This window comes from Pollachius pollachius (genome assembly GCF_949987615.1).
Source record: "Pollachius pollachius genome assembly, chromosome: 6".
Lineage (NCBI taxonomy): Eukaryota > Metazoa > Chordata > Actinopteri > Gadiformes > Gadidae > Pollachius > Pollachius pollachius.
In genome coordinates, this window is record NC_136939.1 from 1,110,123 (window position 1) to 1,128,491 (window position 18,369).

Sequence of the window (18,369 nt, forward strand, 5' to 3'; positions counted from 1 at the left end):
AACGCCGAGGATGCCGCGGAGGATTTAAAGAGACGTGGATTCACAGTGGGTCCGCTATCGTTAAGAAGATCCAAAGACATCACCGTGGAGACCATCAACAAACTTCTACCGTGGAGTACAGCAGGGACTCGGCGAGAAGGGAACGCGCATAACTGTCAGGAGAGCGCACGCGAGAAGCTGAAGGTGTTTCAGAGGCCAGCCAGCATGCCATAATAATGGATGAGTAATTTTCTCCGCCCCTTCCTCATAGAGATATGTTAATCTATCTAAGTTCATGGTTCTTAAGCAATCCATACCTTCATTTAATGTTACAATAAGCTAAATAAGCTATAAACATAAAGGCACAGTAAAGACTCATGTGGAACCTGTGACCTCCCTTAAATACAAGTTATTATAGCAGTGGTTCGATGCAGCTGACCTTCATAATAGGCCACCACTTTTTTCAGTGTTTTTTTTTCTCATATTTTATTTCCTAAGTTTGCTGAGGGGCCCCACTTAGTGGCATTCCCCCCTCAACCTAAAGAGGTTTCAAGAGAACCTCCGAAATGGAAGACCTGTTCTGTAAGTTTATCACATGTTCAGTGAATGTTATATCTTGTGTTGTTTGTGCTGTGAGGGCTTTGACTGAATTCTTAAAGGTACAAGAAAACATGTTTATGGTGACTAATGTGAATGCAGTATTATAATATACAGTCTTGGAATGTGAATGGCATAAACAATCCCATCAAAAGGAGCAAGATAGTTGCAAAGTTGAAACGAGAAAAAATTAATATAGTTTTTCTGCAGGAAACGCATCTGTCTGCTATAGAACATGAGAAATTTAGGAAAATTGGATTTAGAAATACCTTTTTCTCCTCACACAGGACAGGAAAGAAAAAGGGAGTAGCCATTCTTGTTCCGAATTCTGTTTGTTTTGAATTGATCTCAGAACATAAAGACAAAGAGGGTAGATTTGTTCTAGTCAGGGGAAAAATAGAGCAGGAAGAAGTTACTCTGTGTAACGTATATGCACCCCCTGGTAGCAGCATCTCTTTCTTCAGGGAGGTATTTAACCTCATTGCTGCAGAAACATGTGGCACATGTCTATTTGCAGGGGACTTTAATTTACTTCTTAATCCTAAATTAGACACAACAAATCGAGTGAGAAGAAAGAATCTCTTAGAAAAACAAATAAATAAAATTCTGCAAGACCTTGGACTAATAGATATTTGGAGATATTTACACAAACACGATAGTGATTTTACCTTTTACTCTGCAAGGCATAATATATACTCTAGAATCGATTATATCTTCATGTTTAGCAGAGATTTCCATAAGGTGAAAGATTGCACAATTGGACAGAGAGATATTTCTGATCACTCAGGTTTAACTTTGAAATTTACTTTAGATAGAAATCCTAAAACTACTTTATGGAGGCTGAATACTGGTTTATTAAATAGTAATTCATTTAAAACTGAAATGGCCAAGGAAGTAGAAACCTATTTAGAACATAATGATAATGGAGAAGTCAGTCCCGCAATTCTATGGGATGCAGCAACAGCATTTCTTAGAGGAAAAATCATCGCTAAGTGTGCTAGGCTAAAAAAGATCAGAGATAAAAAGCTGTCAGACTTGCAGAAGCAATTAAAAAATCTTGAGCAACTTCATACTACTAACAACGACCCCTCTTTACGTGAGCAAATGAGGCCTGTTAAGCAGGAGATAGACAAAATTCTTAGTGAGGAAATTGAAAAAAAAATGAAATTTTTGAAACAGCGATATTATGAGGCAGGGCCTAAAGCGTCTAAAATGCTTGCATGGAGAATTAGAAAACAGCAAGCAGAAAACTCAATTCACAAAATTAGGGATCCTATCACAAATAAGGTAACTACTAAATTAGAGGAAATTCAGAGTGCATTTGAAAAATATTACAGATTACTATATACACAGCCAGACAAATCAGACAGACTTACAATTCAAACATTTCTCTCTTCTTTAGATCTCCCCTCAATAGGTAAAAAAAACGAGGAGTTAATTTGTGAAATTTCAACTGAGGAAATAGATAATGGAATCTCAAATCTTAGAGCCAATAAATCACCAGGCTGTGACGGATTTCCTCCGGAGTGGTATAAGTGCATGAAAAAACTCTTGGTTCCTTTACTGAAGGCTTCTTTCAACTACACTCTCAGGGGTGGGGCTCTCCCGCCATCTTGGAGCGAGGCATTTATTTCAGTAATACCAAAGGAGGGAAAAGACAAAATGGACTGCAAAGGGTACAGACCAATAAGTGTCTTAAACATAGACTATAAACTGTACGCAGCTATATTGGCTAAAAGATTAAACACAATAATGCCTTCCTTGATAAATGAGGACCAAACAGGTTTTATAAGTAATAGGCAAACACACGATAATATTAGAAGAGCCCTAAACATTATTAATCAAATTACAAAAGGAACATCAAGCGCAGTCCTTCTCAGCCTTGATGCCGAGATGGCATTTGATTCGGTAGGATGGGATTTCTTATTTCAAGTTATGGAAAGATTTGGTTTTAGTGATTCATTTATACAATGCATAAGAATGCTGTACTCCTCCCCAACAGCGAGGATAAAAGTTAATGGGAGCCTTTCGAATCAAATAATGCTACAACGAGGATGTAGGCAAGGTTGCCCATTAAGTCCACTACTTTTTAATTTTTTTATCGAGCCACTTGCCCAGGCTATCAGACAAGAGACTGCTCTGGAGGGTATAGATGTGGGAAGTGTAGAGAACAAAATTTTTCTATATGCGGACGACGTCCTTGTCACAATTAAAAATCCTGAATCTGGTATCCCATTGCTTATGAACATCCTGGGAACGTATGGACAATATTCTGGTTATACACTGAATGTACAAAAAACCCAAGTCTTGACCTTTCATTTTACGCCCTCAAAGCAATTGATGGACAGGCACCAATTTAATTGGCACCAATCACAACTTAAATATCTTGGTGTCTCACTGACAAAAGACCTTTCACAATTATATGATGTTAATTATAAACAGATAAATAAGAAAATATATGATGATCTGGGCAGGTGGAGCTTGCTCCCCCTCGACCTCGGCAGTAAAATTCGGACAATCAAAATGAATATTCTCCCAAGATTATTGTACTTATTTTCAGCACTTCCAATAGAGATTCCTGCAAAACAATTCAGAGAGTGGGATAAACATTTTTCAAGATTTATTTGGAACAATAAACGACCAAGGGTGAGATACTCAACATTACAACAGCCGGGGGAGAGGGGTGGCATGGCCCTGCCTTGTCTTAAAGATTACTATCTGTCAGCTCAGCTGAGGTATCTTGTATGTTGGTGTAACCCATCTTATGAAGCTAGGTGGAAAGATATTGAGCTATCTTTAATTGAAATACCTATCCAGTCAGTTCTGGGTTGCCCTGGCAGGTTTAATGATGTTCACCAGCTACATAATCATTGTACTAGTTTCTCTCTGAAAATGTGGTCAGATGTAGTAAAGAAATATCAGCTCTGTAGAGAAATTGGAGTGTTGAGCTGGCCTGCATTCCATCCACACTTCCCTCCAGCTTTACAGGACCATAGGTACAAACAATGGACTAAGCGAGGAATCACCTCCTTCTGTAGGATAATAAAGAACGGAAACCTAAAATCTTTTGAGGATTTGCGTCAATCTTATGAGTTGGGTAAAGAAGATTTTTATCGTTACTTACAGATCCGCCACTTTTTTCTGAAAACAATAAAGACCCCTAATTTAACTGAACCCTCGAAAATAATTCAAATTTTTATAGAAGCTTATGATTCCAAAAGTACCAAAGGTATCACTGGAAAACTTTACAAAAGCTTTACTTTATTGAATAAAAACTCAACAGATTATATTAGACAGCGCTGGGAAAAAGAGGCTAATATAGTAATTCCAGAAGAAACGTGGCTTCAAATTTGGAAAAATCAATCCACTTCCACAAACTCTTATTTCTGGCGAGATTTTTGTTGGAAGAATTTGATAAGATTTTTTATTACCCCTAACCAGACATCAAAATTTTGCGGTACGCAGGTTTCCTGCTGGAGGGAGTGTGGTGGGATTTCTGCAGATTATGTTCATGTTTTTTGGTCTTGTCCTTGTATTATACCTTTTTGGAGGGAAGTGAGAGAGTTAATTGTGGAGACTCTGGACATAATATTTGACTTTTCTTTTAACTGTTTATATCTTGGAGAACTCCCTGACGGTCTCAGTAAAGGAGACACTTACCTCCTGAAGATTTTCATGGTTGCAAGTAAAAAAGCAATTACTAAATGCTGGCTCAAGAAGAATCCTCCTACCATGAGACACTTAACAAACATTATAAACTCTATCCAGGCAATGGAGAATTTGACTTTTGTGCTGCGGCTTCAAAAGGATAAAGGAGAGGAGTATTGGAAAAAATGGGATCGCTACAAACATAAAGACTCCTGATTCTATTTCACTCCATTCCAATGTGAGAAATATTTGTATTGTGTATTGCACCTATGCTTTTCTTTTTTGTACCGGCTTCCAAATGTGTGTACTGTCATGTCCTAGCCCTCTTTTGTTTGTTTGTTTGCTTGTTTGTTGTTCACATATATAAAACGAAAAATAAAGTATAAAAAAAAAAAAAAAAAGACTGTTGTGATTTATAGACGATGTTAAGGTGAACTGATTTCAATAATCCCATGTTGCGTTGACACAGGATATCTAATGTGCGTTTGTGCGTTAGTGTCTCCACACCTCATCCCTACCACGCGACCTATCCTCTACGTTATTAAATATGTTCAACGAGCCACAGAGGTAGAACACGTTTTGAATCGGCGACACGCTCCAACACTCGGCTGTCCCATCTGGGATCAGTCCTCTCTGATCGTATAACGCGGCGCCGCTCATCCAGTCTCACGACACCGTCCACACGGACCCCAGCCTGGGTCACTTCCCCCGTCTCCACCTGTTCACCCCCCCAGGACAGACACGCCACCACCTGACACGCGTCACATGATACACGCCACCACCGGACACGCGTGACATGACCGACAGCGCGGCCCTATCTCGGCGCCCCCCCCCCGCCCACCCGCCTCCCGTCCCGTCGCTAGGCAGAGTCTCCGGGGGGGGGTCTCCGGGGGGGGCGTTCAGCCGTGCGCCTCATTCTACTGCCCTGGATTCACAGCTTCCTGTCACTCAGCGTCGTGCCGTCGTCGTAGCGATGATGAATATCGGTGCCAAACCTCGAGAGGTACAACCGACGCTAACCGTGGGGGGAGGTACGCACAAGAAAGGAGAGAGCGGAAAGCAGAAGCAGGCTTTTCTGTGAATGTCGGGAGAATTGCGTTGATCTGTTCACACAGTGTTCAGCAGTTGTTCCGCTCACGGTAAGACGACACGGCTAATGGGAGGGGAGTTGCACTAGATTACGTTACAGACGATGACAGCCCTTCATGCTAGTGCTGAATCGCCCGCTTTATCGAACACCGACGACAAGGCACGCTAACTAAAGCTACTAATTAACAAGTTCTCAGCTAATAATGGAGTAAACACAGTCCGAGCCTCTGGCACTAGGCCAGGAGTTCTGACAACCCCAGACACGATGCTACTTCAGTTATTCCAGATGGGAGACTGGGGTAAAATATTGTACTGTACAGACATGGCACCAAGCTCAAAACGGCCAGGATATATACTTTGGGAACTACATTTACATTTTTAGCAGACGCTTTTATCCAAAGCAAACTACCCCGGAAATGCAACCAGTCACATTCAAAATTGTACGCGTTTATAAGACAAAATCTGCTGATAAATGACTTTGCCTTTCATAATTGTTCTATTATAGACCAGATCGTTAATTCATGCGGAGGTCTTTAAGATGCAGGAAGTGGTTCGGCCCTCTTGCCTACAGGTACGTCTGCAGACAACGGGGATCTCACCCAGAACTTAACCCTAACACGATGTCCCTCTATCGGAAAGCCTCTCGTTCTCACGTCGGCCCGGTCGTAGACGCATCAAGGAGACCCATGTTTATGAGTCAACGTGGCGTGTGGGGCGGTCTGGATGCCGGTACTAATGGTGTGTTATGCGCTCCTACACACACAGCGTGATAGCGCGTTAGCCACTCCCGCACGGCCGTTGTTTGGATGCAGGACCAACATCCAATACATTAAGCGGAGCGTGAGACGCTGGTGATGGATGGCTGCTGGTCGTTAAGCTGCCTGCTCCTGGCGCCGCTTGTTGGCTGAACAAACGCTGATATCCTCGCCGCCACCCCGTCACTACCCCCCGGGGACACTCATATCAACACGCCCGGGATGTTCTCAATATCAAAGTTACAACCGGGGTTGTGTGCGTGTGTGTGTGTGTGTGTGTGTGTGTGTGTGTGTGTGTGTGTGTGTGTGTGTGTGTGTGTGTCATAATTTAATTCAGACAATAAGTCGGAGGTACGATTTATGACGCCTTTTCTCCCGGAGCGTAACTCACCGGGACAGTGTCGGCGTGACGCTTCAACACGATGGATTCGCGGAGAACATAAATTTGAACCGAATCAAAGCTGATGTTAATATCTAACCTAGTGCCGGGGTGCGGTGGGGACGTCTCTCCGGGCGGGGGAGTGAGAGCCGGAGTGAGAGACGGAGACGCCAGCCTCACTCCTCCTAACGGACCAGCACTCTGACGGGCTGCGTGCGCCAGGGCAGCGCTACAGGAGGGATGTCTGAATGTGCTGCTTCCTCCAACGCACACTGTCATCAACGCTCACATCTCACCGTTGCCCTCACAACCCCTCCTCTCTCCTCCCTCCTTCACTACTGTCCTCTCCTCCCTCCTTGACTACTGTCCTCTCCTCCCTCCTTGACTACTGTCCTCTCCTCCTCTCCTTGTTCACTACTGTCCTCCCTCCTCTCCTTGTTCACTACTGTCCTCTTCTCCTCTCCTTGTTCACTACTGTCCCCCCTCCTCCCTTCCTTGTTAACTACTGACCTCTTCTCCTATCCTTGTTCACTACTGTCCTCCCTCCTCCTCTCCTTGTCACTACTGTCCTTCCTCCTCATCTCCTTGTTCACTACTGTCCTCCCTCCTCCTCTCCTTGTTCACTACTGTCCTCCCTCCTCCCTTCCTTGTTCACTACTGTCCTCTTCTCATCTCCTTGTTCACTACTGTCCTCCCTCCTCGTCTCCTTGTCACTACTGTCCTTCCTCCTCATCTCTTTGTTCACTACTGTCCTCCCTCCTCCTTTCCTTGTTCACTACTGTCCTCCCTCCTCCTTTCCTTGTTCACTACTGTCCTCCCTCCTCCTTTCCTTGTTCCCTACTGTCCTCACTGCTCACTACTGTCCTCCCTCCTCTCCTTGTTCCCTACTGTCCTCACTGCTCACTACTGTCCTCCCTCCTCCTCTCCTTGTCACTATTGTCCTTCCTCCTCATCTCCTTGTTCACTACTGTCCTTCTTCCTCATCTCCTTGTTCACTACTGTCCTCCAGCCTCTCCTTGTTCACTACTGTCCTCCCTCCTCCTCTCTTTGTTCACTACTGTCCTCCCTCCTCCTCTCCTTGTTCACTACTGTCCTCCCTCCTCCTCTCCTTGTTCACTACTGTCCTCACTGCTCACTACTGTTCTCTCTCCTCTTCTCCCTCCTGTTTACTCATTTCCTTCCTGCTCACTCCTGTCTCCCCAACTCACTCCTCACTTCAGTCCTTTAAGGTCACTCTTTCCCTGTTCACATCTCACCCCCCCATCCTCTCCTCCCCTCCCTGACCCCCTTGTCACTCTTGGTGCTCACTCTCACGTCCATGACTCAACCTGCTCACTTTTCTCCTCATTGTTCACTCCTTACCCCTTAATCACTCCTCTCTCCTCTCCTCCCCTGTCCTCTCTCCTCTCCCCTCCTCTCTCCCCCTCTGTATCATGTACATTCTCTCCCTCGTTTGCGACTGAAGTCCCAGTCATGGAAGCTGCTCCCTGATTGGGTGATGCTGGTGTCATTAGGTGGATGGGGGCCCACATAACTCAGGAGAGAATTAAACGTAACAGGAGGCAGGGGGGCGGGACAACGGCGGGGCGGGACAGGAAGGAGAATACAGAGGAGCTGATTGGCCAACGGACAAAAGCAGGATGGGAGGAACAGATGAAATAAGGAGAGGATGAGAGACCGCAGATAGTGTAGGGGAGAGAGAGGGAGAGGGCCAGAGAGAGACGGGAGAGAGAGACATAAAGAAACAGATAGAGACAGAGAGAGACAGAGAGAGAGAGAGCAAGAGAGAGACAGGAGAGAGAGAGACATAAAGAAACCGATAGAGACATAGATAGATGGAGCGAGAGAGAGACAGAGAGAGAGCGAGAGAGCCAGGCTCAGACCTAAGGGAGCCTCTGTTGTTCGACTAAATCCTTGACCCTGCTTTTGCCCTTATGGGAAACCGTCCAGTGGGAATAACATCTCAACCCCTGCATGGCCCCTCTCTCTCTCTCTCTCTCTCTCTCTCTCTCTCTCTCCCTCCCTCCCCAGGGACGCTGGGCTGTTAGAGGGCAGCGGTTGCAGAGGCGTTAGGTATTGGGTAGGAGGAACCCACTGTGGGCCCCCTGGGGGCCAAACACCCAGCCTGCTAAACCGCCCCTCATCAACGTTTTATCGCCCTCATTATCAACCCATAGAGAGCGAGGGGCCACAGGGCCCCTCTACTGGGCCCTGTGGACTGGGTCCAGTTCCTACTTCTACTGGGTCCAGTTCTGACTCCACTCCTGACTCCTTCCCTCCCTCCTCCCTCCTCCCTCCTACCTCCCTCCCCCTGGGTCCCTCCTCCCTTCTCTTCCCTCCCGACTCCCTCCTCCATTCCTCTTTCTGATCCCCTCCTCCTGACTCCTCATGACTCCCTCCCTCTCCTCTCTCCTCTCTCCTCCCTTCCACCTCTTGACTCCTCCCCCCCCCCCCCCCGTCCTCCCTCCTCCCTCCTGGGCGTGGGAAGGAGCGTCTGACCTCAGGAGACAGCTTAGAGCTCGTCAACAAGAGGAGGAGGAGGAGGAAGAGGAGGAGGAGGAGGAGGTGCTCCGCTGAGCCAAAGAGCGGTCGAGAGGAGGGGGGCGCGGTCCACAGATAATCTTTTATATTTCCTAAATGAACGCAAAGTAGTCAGCAGGGAGCGGCGCTCATGAAACATTCAGCCCCGGTGTTCACCCTCCATCACCTCCATCCCCTCAGCCCGCCCATGGTTTATTTAGTGAGTGACAGACTGGCTCGCTTGTTTGGAATCATCCTCGAATGACACAAACCCTTTCTAAAAATAAGCCCAGTGTGCACAACAATAGACTGAGGGTCTGCTTTCATTCTCCGGGCGACCTCTGCCTCAGGAGCTGGCACGACGCGACACTCTCTAGTGGTCTATTAAAAATGGTTATTGACATTTATTGTGACTGACTGACATTTGAGCCTGCTGGCTTCAACTTTGATTTGTCCGCAGCAACACGCTGGTGTTGGTGGAGGAGCAGGCTTTGTACTGGGCCGTGAGGATGGAGGCTGAACACTTTGCTTTAGGGTCCTTCTGTCTCCGTGCAGTCACAGGGATTTCTAAAAGCACTGTGATTACACTGTGATATATGAAATGCATTTATACGCTGATGATAGTCTTATATTTGATTACATCGTCAAATTGGCCTTATGTCTAATCAGCATTTATCTGCATTGCATGTATCCCTGGAAAATCTGAAATAGGCTTTATTCTGTAAATGCTAACAGAACCAATATCAGAGCAATCCAGAACAGTAGACCAGTAGCCCAATTATAAACAACCCTTCTACCCGGCCACCACTCATAGAGCTAGAAGACCCTAAGTACCTCAGATTACAGCAAGATGCACACCTTTGATGCTCCCAATACTCAGTGAAGGTCAAACTGAAGGGTTTTATTTCCCCATTGGCTCCTTGGAAAATAGGATCTGGAGGAGGTGCAGGGGCCACATAGCTCTGTGATTGATTATGGTGATATAGTATACCAGCACACCTTGGCCAGCACGCTAAAACAATTAGGCTCCACCAACACCACCACCACCACCACCACCACCACCCTGCACTTAGATTGATCATTAGAGCCAGGCGAGGGCCACATGAGTATGACCTCCACCTGGAGGTAGTTTGGACCTCATTAGCACCACTGTTTATCTAGCAGGCTCCTCCGAAGACCTCCTCATCTTTAACTCGGCCCATGCACGTCAGAGCCACTATCTGAGAGGGCAGAGGTCAACATTTGATTGTTTTCCCGATTTTTCCCGAGAGTATCTTCTGCTGAGCCAGGGAAAGGTGGCTTTTTATTCATTTAGCCAGATGCTTTCATCCAGAGGGGGAAGCTGAGAACGAGCACAGCTCACAACACGACTGAAGTGCTACAAACAAAGGGCTGCGCCGTACAGCAGCGTGGCCCTACGGTATCAGAAGCAGACTGGATGCTGGTGTTCTCTTGTCATGTGCAGATGGTGTAACCCTCACACTATCTCTGTCCGGTTCTGTCCTCATACCTCGTTGTTGTGTGACTCATTTGTTCAGAGATCCCCTTGACTCTGCATAGCCCCTCTTCCACACTTATTGTATGTTGTACGTCCTGGCACTTAAAAACAGTCCTTAGCATGGTGTAGCAACTTATCCTAGCTATCTTTGTTATGTATATACAGGGAATGGGTTTACCTAGCGATGTTAGTGCTTGGCACTTGGTTCTATGAACATCCTTACAGTACCAACCCTAACGATATATTGTTGTTTCTCTTTCCTCTGACAAGTTTACTTCTTGTAAGTCGCTTTTAGTAGAAGCCTCTGCTAATTGCCTTAAATGTAAATCTAAATGTAAATGATCTCCTCTCCACAGAGCCCCAACTAAAGGGCATCGTGACGCGACTGTACAGCTCGCACGGCTATTACCTGCAGATCAACCCCGACGGCACGGTGGACGGCACCAGGGACGAGAACAGCTCCTTCTGTAAGTGGCGGGCCGCCATGTTGGTCCCACTTTACCCCTGTTTGCATTTGCATGAAGTCATTTAGCAGAAGCTTTCATCCAAAGAGACTAACAAGAGAGCCCGGGATGAAAAATCAAAGCGTCCAAATTGGACTAACTACCGAAGATGCAATTGCTGCGTGACCTACTTTCAGAACACCACTGGACGGATTTGCACTTTGTATTGAGAGCCGTTCAAACGTATTCACTCAACCCTCTCTCTGTGTGAACGAGGCGTACTGAAGCCTCTGTGTTTTGCCACTGAGGCAAAAATACAGGGAAGCCTCTGGGGGCAAACATTTCAGAAGTAGATTTGTTTTTGATCTCTCTGCGATACATTGTTGTTCCTTTGCCCCGAGACTGAATAATAGATTGACGAAAATCAGACTCCCGCGTTTCAGTTCCCCCACCCAGCTAGCGTTCAGAACAAAGATGGCTGCTTGGTAAATAAGGCTCATCCTAACACCGGTAGAGCCCGACTGTGTTCAAATCCCACAGCCAGCCTCCTGCTGTTGAGCGAGACGAGCCGCTGCTTGTAGTCACAGCAGTAGCTGCCGGTAATGTTCGAGGGCTGCAACAGAGTGACAGAAATTCACTTCACACCTCGAGGAGCCCGGCCACTGCTCCCTATCGCTGTACTCTGCTAGAACTACTCTCTGTTGATACACACACACACGCACGCACGCACGCACGCAAACACACACACACACACACACACACACACACACGCAAACACGCACACGCACGCAACACTGGTCAAGCTAGTAAAGAATAGTGCCCTGAGAAATGAGTCTTTCCGAAGATACCCGTGTACGACCTTTGTCTGACTTTGTCTTTCTTTCCTCCTCCTCCTCCCCCTCCCCCTCCACCTCTTCCCGGGTGCAGCACAGTTCAACCTGATCCCAGTGGGGTTGCGGATCGTGGCTATCCAAGGGTCCAAGACCGGACTGTACCTGGCCATGAACAGTGAAGGACGCGTCTACTCCTCCGTGAGTCCAGGCACACACACACACACACACACACACACACACACACACACACACACACACACACACACACACACACGCAGCATCTTCAATGCTGCATCCAAGACAGAGAGAGCGCCTCCACCGTCTCCGACCGGCCGCTGTACCCGGCGGCGTTAAGATCCACCGCTAACAGGATTGTTCCGGTTGGGGCTGGAGCTCCTCAATCGCTGGGCCACATGCTCCGGTCTGTGCTGCGGTCCGTGGTGGAGCCGCTTGCTGGGGTCGGCGCCAGGCGCGGCTAATTGCTGTAGCAGCGATAGAGCTCACAATTTGGCATGGCAATCAAGGCTTCATCCTCTGCCACGGGTTTGGATCCCGGGCTTTATTTGGCAGGAGGCCGTCTCTAGTGTCATCGGGATATCGTGATCCGGAGGGTCTCTGTCCGGCCGCCGATAAAAGAAGACTTTGTGCGTCGGTGTTCGGCCGGGTGTGAGTTTCACATGCATCTGCGTGTGTCGGTGTGTGTGTACACCCAATTGTGTGTGTGTGTACTCCCAAGTGTGTGTGTGTGTGTGTGCGTGCGTGCATGTGTGTGTGTGCAGTAAATAAAGGTTAATGTAGCCTGATTCACTGGCCTGTTGAGCATTAAGAGACCGGTATAAAACAAGGGAATATCTTCTGCATTGTGAGCAATTACCCACTTTGTCTGATGCTGCAGCAAAGCCCTTATTATTGCCACAAGTGTGTGTGTGTGTGTGTGTGTGTGTGTGTGTGTGTGTGTGTCTGTTTATGTGTGCGGCATGTGCTTTTATGTGTTTGTGTGTCCGTGAAAAAAGGAACACATAATAGAAGAGAGAGAGATACACAGAGGTGTTGTGATGGATAGAGAGAGAGAGAGAGAGAGAGAGCCAGAGAGAGAGGATGAGAAAGAGAGAGGGAGAGCCAGAGAGAGAGAGAAAGAGAGAGAGAGAGAGAGAGCCAGAGAGAGATGGAGAGAAAGAGAGAAGGAGAGAAAGAGAGAGGGAGAGCCAGAGAGAGAGAGAGAGGGAGAGAGAGAGAGAGAGAGAGAGGGAGAGAGGAAACATGAGTGATGGTTGATCGTCTGCCTTTTTAAAGTCAAATGTACCGACAGTCCAGAGAAACATCCTGTGTTTTAGGACATCGCAAAGCAAAGTTGTTCTAGAGGAAAAGCTGGAGTCCATATTGCGTCGGACCGGTTCTCTCCCAGGGAGGGGGGCGATGGGGGCGTGGGAGAAACGCTCCCTTGTTAAACCTTCGCTGATGAAGAGGAGCAGGGGAATCCAGCAGAGTCCCAGTGTGACCCCGTCTCCTTCAGGAGGAGACGGAGGCGCGGTCGGCGAGGCGAGGCGGGGGCTCAATAAAAGATGAAACCGTTAAGGCGGTTTAGTGACGCAGGAAACTCCCCTTCGGGTTCTTTCAGGTTGTGCTTTCGGTTTTATTTTAGTGTTTTATTTTAAATCTTAATGCCAATGTGACCACTGCCCTTGTGTGTGTTTTACTTAGTAAGCGCAGTGCAGGAAAATACTACATTTGAGCATAAAAGAAGTAGTAGATCTTACGGTTTTAAATCACTAACTATTCTATTCCATACTGTATATCTAGATTAATTTTACCCTGTGGAGGATGTCATTCGATTCCAAAAAGTTTTGATCTTAAAAATAATACATTTAATGACTCCGATCAACATTTAATAATTACAGAATGTTATTTGCAGGCTGAAACTATCAGCAAACTATCCAGTAAAAAATTAATTACCAAACCTAATTATTGATGAATGAAAACACATTAGCGCTAGCATGCTCGCATCCTGACCTGCGGGCACACTAGCAAGCGCCGCCGAAGCTAGCCCGGATGGAAGCCTGCGAGATGTCTCGGGCCACTTCCTGTCTGCGGCGCGGTAAAGTTCACGTGATTGAACGGGGAGATTAAGATGCATTAAAAGGCGCACCGCAGCGCCATAACCGCAATTTGGGGCAGCGCAGTGACCCAGCAGATAATGAGACCATTCTTTAAGTGGAAGACCCAGCGGCTAGTATCAACCCCCCCCCCCCCCCCCCCCCCCCCCGACACACACACACACACACACACACACACACACACACACACACACACAGCTGAGTGTCCTTGAGAAGCACCACCACCATGGGTGTAATTCCGTAGCTGACGGAGCCATCTCCACCCTGCTCGGGAAAACAAGCAGTGAGAGAATCCCCCTCGCGGCTAAACGATCTAGTAACCATTCGCCATTAAGCAGCCGATGTTATCCAAAACGGCAGGTTGGAAGAGAGACATCATTAAGGATCACGACTTCATTCGGTAAATTTTGGTAAATTGAACGACGTCTTCGGTGGGATTTGAATTATCTCAAAGTGGTTTCCATCGCACCTTCATGTGTCCTGTCCATGTTTCCTTCCTAAATTAGGTTTTCCTTCCTAAATATTAAACAGTTTCTTAATTAATTTGTGTGAAGACAATAAAATCAAATGAATTAAGGGGCAGGTAGGGGCTAGCCGTCTCACGAGGCAGGATCGTGTTGTCTGGGAGTCCGACACTAACCCCCGGACTGTCCCGCTGAATATCAACCCCCTGGTAGTGTTACCAACGGGTTCAGCATGGCTCTCATCTGCAGTGGAGGGGGGGCAGGGGTCATGAAGAGCGCTTCAGTTCATAATAATCATAATTCATACCATTTACATTGGCCTCTTGAAGGCACTGAAAGCGCTCTACATCGTGTGTGTGTGGGTGTAGGCAGGCGTGCTTGCATGTATGTGTGTGCCTCCGTGTGTGTGTGTGTGTGTGTGTGTGTGTGTGTGTGTGTGTGTGTGTGTGCGTGTATGTGTGTGTGTGTGTATGTGTGTGTGTATGTGTCTGCTTGTGTGTGTATATGTTCATATGTGTGCGTGTGCGTGTGTGTGCATGTATGTGTGTGTGTGCGTTTGCGTGCGTGCGTGTGTGCATATGTGTGCGTGTATGCGTTTGCGTGTGTGTGTGTGTGTGCGTGTGTGTGTGTGTGTATGTGTGTGCTTGTGTGTGTATGTGTGGTCATGTGTGGGGGCCGTCCCGTCACATCCCCTAACAGCGCGGGGGACAGATGGACAGAAGGGCGCCCCCCCCACCCCTCAGTGGAGCGGTGATGAATGGAAGCATCCATTCAGAGAGCAGGGGGTGACAGGGGGCCATCTCATTACAAGGGGACAGGGTGGGACCTTAGCGTGGGGTGAGCCCCCCTCCTCCTGCTGTGAGTGCCGGGGGATCCCCGGTACCCAGAGGGACCTCGGACCGCCGCCGCACGCCCGGATCCGGAAGACGGCTCTCCCATGCACGGCGGGAAGGGAGATGAAATATAAATGTTGCGGAGGGACGCGGCCGCGTGCTACGGCTGGCCCAGGGGGCTAGGCCGTGTCTTTAACGTCCCCCACCCCCCACCCCGAACACAGCGGTTTAACATGCCATTACGCCTCGGATGCTTTTAGCCAAAGTGTCCTACAGTACTCAGAGTGCGGGCGTTTCTTGGCATGGCGGACCCATGAGGGAATGGAACCCCTAACCCTCGCTGTGTTAATGCCATGCTCTACTAAGCTACTCTCACCCAGAAATAGGAATACGCTCACCAGTGAGAATATTAATACGAATTTACAAAAATAGGTCTCCAAAATACAGCCTTAATCCAGTGAAACATAAAAAAGGTTAAGGATTGTCAGGTTTCCGACCGACCCTGCTGGAGATGTGGGCTATATTATAGAGTGAAATCATTATTTAAACAAACGACAGAATCCCTTCCTTATCGTGTGTTATCACATCTGGAACATGAATGGAGTCCATTACCCCGGCTTATTATTACCATAATGAGTTATTAAGTGTGCCAGCCTATTACAATACCATTTTCCATGTGTTTCAATGCCTGATGTCAATCAGCCGCGTGGAAGAGAGGTTCAGGGAGGGGGAGGGCTCCGGTGTGACGGCTGTCTGCTCCTAGCGAGGATGTCTTCAACGTCTTTCACCCATTGGTTGGTTTATTAGCGCGGGCGATGTTGTGTGACATTAATGTGAAATCTGTGCGATAAAAGTGCGGTGATATTAGTTGGCTTAATTGTTTTGTTTGTCATTTAGAAGGATGCTGGTAATGGCTGCCGTCGCCCCACGAGAAACTGGAACAAACCGAGGACGGAGTACTAAGTCCGTCAGTCTCTGCTTGAGAACAAATACAATGGTTAGGATAATATGAATTAATATTTATATTTCCACTGCTCAATACTCTGCATTGGATGTAGGGACAGGCTTTTCTTCTGCAGAATAGCTTTTGTTCCTGAGTACCCTGGTAAACAATTGTAATGTTATTTACAGAAGCTAACTGTTGTTGCTACATCGTAACCGTCTACTTGACACATTCTGTTTCATTTGCCCAATTCGTTTGATGTGTTTCCATCCAATTGATTTTATAATACATGTTGATTGGACTCTAAATAATGACCCCATTGATTCGCCATCTGCGTTCACAAAAAGAAAGAAAAAATCTTCACAAGCAAGAGGCTAATAAGACGGCCTAGTGATGTAAGGGCACAACTTGACTCCTCATTGACATTCAGTTTACATCCAGCATTCAACGTAACAAACATGGGGGACACGATCTACCTGAAGGCATTCTCAATCTCTATGGATATATTCACAGTTAGCTGCTTTGGAAACAAAAGTCTGCTAAAGGACATTAAAATGGATTTTATGAACGACTTGAACTGGATATGGTTGGCCTACTGAGAACTAGCGCTGGGCTGGCTTGACCAAGCAGTTTGGCTATCTTGACCTAGCAGTTTGGCTAGCCTGAACAAGCGGTTGGGCTAGCTTTACTTAACACGGTGCTTGCTCGACCTGGCAGTTAGGCTAGCTTCACCTAGCGGTTGGGCTAGCTTGACTTAACGCTTGGCCTAGCGATTTGACAAAGGTTGGTTAGCATTGGCTAGTGTAAACTAGCAATGTGCTAGCATGGATACTGTGTGTTTTTATGCTTTAATGTGACGCAGAGTTGAAAGTCGATTTTCTGTCACACTGTTTTTTTTTCTGAAACTGAGTTGGGCTAGCGTGACCTGGCGGCTGTGGTAGTGTGCCTTAGCGTGCTTCAATCTTCACACTGGCTTGACTCTCATGCTTGGCAGGATAGACTAGCAGGTGTCTGCTATACTGTCACACACTTTGCTCGTGCTCTCTCTCTCTCTCTCTCTCTCTCTCTCTCTCTCTCTCTCTCTCTCTCTCTCTCTCATGAACACAACAGTTTCCACTAAAGTGAATGAAAGGCAAACAGTTTCCCGCTCTTCCAGTGTGATGGTTGTGTCTCCCTGAGTCTCTGGGTGTAATAATATATATATATTATATATAATATCAGACACGCTTCTCAGCGCTGTTCAATCGAGCGTAGCGCCCCACCGCTCTGTTTAGCATAATCAATAGCAGATATTAGCGCAGTCGTTTCAAGGTCCCTGGTCCGGGCCGTCCTCCGTCCCGGTCTCTACTCCTAGTGAGTCATGGCGCCCGTTTGGATCCCTGTACTAAATTACAGGTTTAAAGCTGTGATTACTGCCTTCAGTACATCCCAGAATAATCACAGAACACTCGAGGAGTCAGTCTGCAGTCAGCTGCTCAGGAAGATACTTTATTGGTTTTCCATCGGGCTTTATCACGTGAATCGTGGATATTGACGAACCAATAGGGCGAGGAGAGCCATGGTGGTGAGCTCCCAGAACCTCAAGGTGTGGATTTAAACGGGGAACCTGTTTGTGAACGATGACTAATGTAGGAGTATTCAAACCAGACCTGTCAGCCATTTACTCAGCCATGTTACAGTTCTGTGCAAAGTGTGCAGATAGTTTGTGTGTGTGTGTGTGTGTGTGTGTGTGTGTGTGTGTGTCTGTGTGTTTGTTTGTGAGTGTGTGTGTATGTGTTTGTATTTCTGTGTGTGTGTGTGTTTGTATTTCTGTGTGTGTGTACGAGTGAGTCAGTGAGTGAGAGAGAGTGCAGTAGAAGGCTGAGATGATGTTTGTATTAGCGTGTGATTAGCATGCACATATGGCACAGAGGCGCCCCGGCTCCCAGGGAGAGAGGGATTTCCTCTGCATATGAAAGAGCTTTAGAGGAAGGAGCCGGCTGTAGCCTCCTTCTGCTGTAGCAACTACCTACTGTAGCCTCTACCTACTGTAGCATCTTCCTACTGTAGCCTCTACCTACTGTAGCCTCTACCTACTGTAGCCTCTTCCTACTGTAGCCTCTACCTACTGTAGCCTCTTCCTACTGTAGCCTCTTCCTACTGTAGCCTCTACCAACTGTAGCCTCTACCTACTGTAGCCTCTACCTACTGTAGTCTGCATCTGCTGTAGCCACTACCTACTGTAGCCTCTTCCTACTGTAGCCTCTTCCTACTGTAGCTTCTACATACTGTAGC

At 47.2% G+C, this 18,369-nt stretch overlaps 1 protein-coding gene across 1 annotated transcript in view; it reads left to right on the forward strand.

Annotated features, from left to right (window-relative positions):
• fgf11b (fibroblast growth factor 11b) overlaps positions 1 to 18,369 on the forward strand; it is a gene marked incomplete at both ends in the record, with an annotated part of 46,084 nt that overhangs the window by 11,846 nt on the left and 15,869 nt on the right. Inside the window, 2 exons of the mRNA XM_079738438.1 lie at positions 10,822 to 10,932; positions 11,836 to 11,939. Coding sequence (XP_079594564.1) covers positions 10,822 to 10,932; positions 11,836 to 11,939 — 215 coding nt within the window. The remainder of the gene's footprint in view (positions 1 to 10,821; positions 10,933 to 11,835; positions 11,940 to 18,369) is intronic.